The sequence below is a fragment of the Atta colombica genome, unplaced genomic scaffold, assembly GCF_001594045.1.
Source record: "Atta colombica isolate Treedump-2 unplaced genomic scaffold, Acol1.0 scaffold207, whole genome shotgun sequence".
Classification (NCBI taxonomy): Eukaryota; Metazoa; Arthropoda; class Insecta; order Hymenoptera; family Formicidae; genus Atta; species Atta colombica.
The window spans coordinates 1,928,093-1,933,195 of record NW_017259302.1 but is presented as its reverse complement, the minus strand read 5'-3'; the positions used below and the strand labels follow the sequence as shown (position 1 = coordinate 1,933,195).

Sequence of the window (5,103 nt, the reverse complement as noted above, 5' to 3'; positions counted from 1 at the left end):
ATATATATATATATATATATACATCAATACATTTATGTGTCTCGTAAAAGTCATGTTCATACTTTATGCATATTTTTTTCGCGTTTTAACAAGAATTATTACGGAATGTATACTTAAAAACGAATGTATTCAGAAGCGAACAGATCTTCTTTTTTACATTCGAATCTTTATAATTCGACGTCCTCATGTTTGATTTGTGTAATGTATCATGCATCGGCAATCGACTTACGTAATTGAAACATTTTTACGTAACCGCGTGGCGCAATGAATTTCTGCCAGCTAAACAGAAGAGGTCATTGCGTTACAGGTCGTCCAAGAAACCTCGTTTATTGTTCGGCCTAAAGAAACCTAAACGCGAAAAAAAAAAGGAAAAGGAGATGCATCTTTCGTCGCCATCCATTATCCGACCACGATCTTATCGCAACATATCAATCTGACGAACTCATATTTTTTTTTATTTATTTTTTATTTATTTTCTCTCTTATATTACTTACGATAGAAAGCAGATGTTGCACGGACATGTGATTCCACATGCATTCGCAGGGGTCGAATCCTTCGTCGCTCATCGTGATAGATGGGTGACCTTCTGCAAAATCTGCCGCTGCACATGACAATTAAAAAATTATCTCGATTATTGGAATTATTAGATACGTCAATGTTTCTTTTTCACCGCAAGCGCAACCTACATTTTTCCGTCGTGCGTTCCGGCTTTTTGCCATCGATAATCTGCGAAACGTATAACTTATTTCTTATTTATGGTCGGTTACTTTTATAAACGGAGCAATATACTGACATCATAAAAAAAAAAGAAGAGAGACTCACCAACAAACAATACTCTTTAGCAATTCTTTATAAATTTGATACGCGTGATTACATGAATAATTTAGCGCAGAATTTCAGAGAATTACATATAAGTATACATTTATAGCGCAAATAAATAAATTATCTTAATTAATTTTTCTATATATTTAATAGTGAATGTTAGAATATTAATTGATTAAAAACGAGTTTAGATTCGAAGTAACAAGACGTATTTTTATATTTGTTCCAAAAAGCTGAACTATTATCAATTGTCGTATTTTCAAAGATGTCTTGTATAAAGCGGTGCAATTACTCGCATGTGAACGAGGTGGATATAATATCTGCCTTCTTATCTGGCTTGATACGATATACGCGACTATACATTAGAAAATATCTCACGAATGCGACATAAATGTTGCGAACTTATGCAGTGTAAATTATCGGTGGAATTGTTAGGTTGGAGTACCGTTTATCGTGCACGTGGATGAGCTACACGTTATTTTAAATATGTCGTAAAACTTATTTCTTCCAATGATAGAGATACTACGTTACTTCGTTTTTGAGCTCGAGAATACATTTATTAATTTAATGACTTATATGTTTATTTATGCGACTTATGTTATATATTATGTTTATTTACTCAATATATTGACTTTCACGTTATCCATGTCTGGTAACACAAGTTTCTGCGAAAGTTCTGTCACCCATTGTGTTTTAGTTATAAATTAAGAATAATTTTTAATCATTTACTAAATATTTAAGTTATTAAAGAAACAATATAAATTATAATAACGTAATGTACTTCATTGTCTTAAGACATTAAAAAAACAATAGTACTTAATGTAATAAATAATGTAATAAAAACAATAGTACTTAATGTAATAAATAACAATATATTAAACTCAATATACCCTGAAATCAGCTTGATAGTCAATGTAATGATAATTTGCTTAAATATTTAAAATAATACCTTCGCATGAAAGAGAAGTAGAACGTTCGTTTGATTCAATTTGTCGAATTTAAATATTCCTTATTTTTAAACAGGATGTTGCGAACAAGTTCAAACTCGCAATAACAAAATATATATATTCGTTAAAACACGTCCAAGTTAAAATTATTACTGTATTATTGATTTTCACAGCTTCAAGGACATTGCATATAACGCGAACGAATTATTTTCTTTTCTAGAAATTTAATATACTTGACTTTTAGTTAAATTTATTGTAATATAAATTGTTTATTTTATTTTTAATACATATTTTTAATACAATGTACATGTTATGAATTTAAAAAAATATATATAAGATAAAATATTGCTATTAAGTGGCATATAAACTTATCTTAAAAGTTTAAAAAGTTTAGAAAGTTCATAGAGAATGCGAATGTTGCGAGATTAGTCGAAGGAAGTCGTAAATCGCGGAAAAATATTAAAGAAATGTAGATACTCTCAATGAGAAAATCATCGATAGTTACATGAATTACTGCGACACGCAACATTAATTTACAATACGCGTTAGAACTACAATAAAGAAACGATTCATGGTACTGATTCTAATTCTATAGCAAACGTCAATTGAAATTCGTTAAATAAACACTCGTTAATAACTCCGTTTACACTTATTTTTTTAAAAACGTAAACTTAATCTCGATTTAATTTACTGTTTATCTAGTTTTAAATATTAGAAAAAAATAAAGAATGAATTAACCTGAGATTAAAATAAATTTACATTAGTAGAAATGAATATTAACAAATTAAATGACACAACGCAAAATATAGAAATTAGATTGCTGTTATTCGAGCATCGTCAGAAAGACAGAATTCTTTCAAGTAAATCATTTACGCAATGCAGCCGTTGCAACGATATTTTCGTGTGTATATCGAGCGAATGATCCGCAATCGGAATTTTTCTCATCTCCACGTGCATCACGCTGTCACAGTTCCCGGAAAGTTAAACAGTAAGTTTACGGGGACTTATTACAGTTCTTGAAACTAAATAACAATAGATCTATTCGAGTTTCTTGTACTTTTTGCATTCAGCATCTTCACAATCTCTTTCGAACTTCCGAATATATATATTTATTAAATTTCATGATTAATTTATTAAGACATTTTTTTACTTATCTATCAATTTTATAGGTAAAACTTTTGACTCGTAGCCCTTTTTTTATTAACTTTTTTAAATTATTGAGCCATTATACTATATATGATATAATATATATTTATCTCTCTCTCTCCTTATAAGGAAAAAGACTTTTGGAGATTTTAAGCAACGCAAACAGATTTAATATTACAAAAATGAGCAAATTTATTAGAATATTTATAACTTTACTTACTTTGGTCATCTAGTGAATTGCTTACTTTTGTAATTTTCACCTCGTCTCAATAAGAATCGTAATTAGTAAAGCTAGAAACACATAAAAAAATATAAGGCAATAAGATTTAAGCAATAAGCGAATCGGCAATCACAGTAGAGAACGTAAAGTAATTTTATAATTATCCGATTCGATTATTGTTTATGTTTTTATGTGTTTCTGGTTTAAATCTCCTGTTGCTTGTGCACTTTTTGCACTCAGCATCTTCGCTTTCTCCTTTCGATCTCAATGAGTCCGAATATAAGTGCAAAACTTCTGAAGGCTCCAAGTAACGGAAAACAAACATGAGTTATTCCATTTGATGCTCATAGCGCTCTTAGAATTAAGGCGAGTTTTTTTTTTTTAATTCATCGATTGATCAATCGCAATGTGCAAATGCAGCTTTTACAGAACAAAGTTGCATTTGCGTATAATTTTTGTATAATGCGAGTTGATGAATTAAAAAACTCGCTTTTACTTCGTTCTTCTTATCAAGTGTTAAATAAGGATAAGTAATGTTCTATGCGCTGTGAGCGCCAAATAGAACACAGTTATCACAATCATAGCGATACGCGGAGCGAGAAGGGAGAGGATTAGCAGCTGTGGGCCGCGAGAATCGCGATTTTCTGCGCGGCTCGCCTCGTTTCCGCGTTTTCTCCGCATGAGAGATCGATGATATCCCCACAGTGATTTGTGGACGACGAGAGAGAAGTATAGCTCCATCGCTCACGTCCGTATGGTATGACACGAATGCGTCGCGACGGACGGCGCGAAAGCGCCGTCGAACGGGAAGTCGCGGGATGACAAGCGTCGCGACTTATCGCATCGACACTATCGCGCGCGAAACGGAAAGAGGGAAAAAAACAAGAAGAAAAAAAGTGAAAAAGACGCGACCCAAATGAACGATCGATGACGGATCGTCAAATGGAGGGACGAAAGTATCCGTCGAAAGATGCACGTTACTCACCGTCGTTGATCGAGAAAAATGGGAATGAACGGAAGAACTGGATTACCACTGCGTGACGCAGCTTGACAGCTTCAGGCGACTTGGACGACTTATGCTCGGCCCATTCCAACCATTACAATCGTCGCTGGTCATCGCCTTCGCTCGTATAATACGTTCGCAACCGTGCCTTCGTGACCTCGTGGGATTGGCGCAAGGCTGGCCAATCGACGAGAACGGCGCGATATTTTCAAACCCGTGTTCGAAGACAGTAGATAAATTGTTATTTGGAAAATTTCGACCTAAGAAGGTCGACCTAGAGACATTTTTTCAATTTTTTTTTAAATGAAAACAAAATTTGAAGTGAAAGTTTTATTATTCTCTTTTTACAGTACGAAAAATAATCTATAATTATTATTATATGTACCTAGCAATGTGATTCATAATCTTGGCATTTTGAATTATTATGTAAAAAAATCGCAACCTTGTTGCGTGATGCAAAAAGAATGGCATTCTATTTTTTAATAGGAATTTGATTATTCTTTGCTTTATAGACTTTACAGCATAAAAGATAATTTATAAAACATAATTATGCGCATGATTATGCGTATGTTTTGCAAGTTGACGATGTAGCAAATTTTACAGCTATCGTGTTAAATAATTTGTATATGTATAGTAAAGAACAATTTCTTGAACTTGAAAGGATTAATTAATCTGAATTTTTTCGAAAGAATTAAAGTGTTGTTTTTTTATTTTGCATTTTTTAATTGTATGTTGTATTGCAAAAATAATATTATTTTATGCATGTCTTTTGATAATTATGAATATTGTGATTGATGATCAGATTGATTTATTTCTAATGAGATATTGTCCAAGATTTTTTATATAAGAACATATAAACATGTATAAACTTATATAACTTACATAAAAATATATATATAATTATAAAATACATGTGTCCATATATATTTCTTTATTTTGTAAAATTAATTAATAATTAATTAATA

General features: G+C 31.6%; 1 protein-coding gene across 2 annotated transcripts in view; it reads right to left on the bottom strand.

Moving 5' to 3' along the window:
* LOC108687465 (small integral membrane protein 14-like) overlaps positions 1–4,328 on the bottom strand; it is a 6,392-nt gene extending 2,064 nt beyond the window's left edge. Inside the window, exons 1-2 of one of the 2 annotated variants that reach the window (XM_018193232.1) lie at positions 4,121–4,328; positions 495–601 (exon numbers count right to left, since the gene is read on the bottom strand). In XM_018193232.1, coding sequence (XP_018048721.1) covers positions 495–566 — 72 coding nt within the window. In that variant the 5' untranslated portion in view covers positions 567–601; positions 4,121–4,328. Of the gene's footprint in view, positions 1–494; positions 602–686; positions 736–4,120 lie in introns of those variants that run through there. The other variant, XM_018193233.1, reaches the window with a different exon arrangement.
* Between the last annotated feature and the right edge of the window lie 775 nt (positions 4,329–5,103).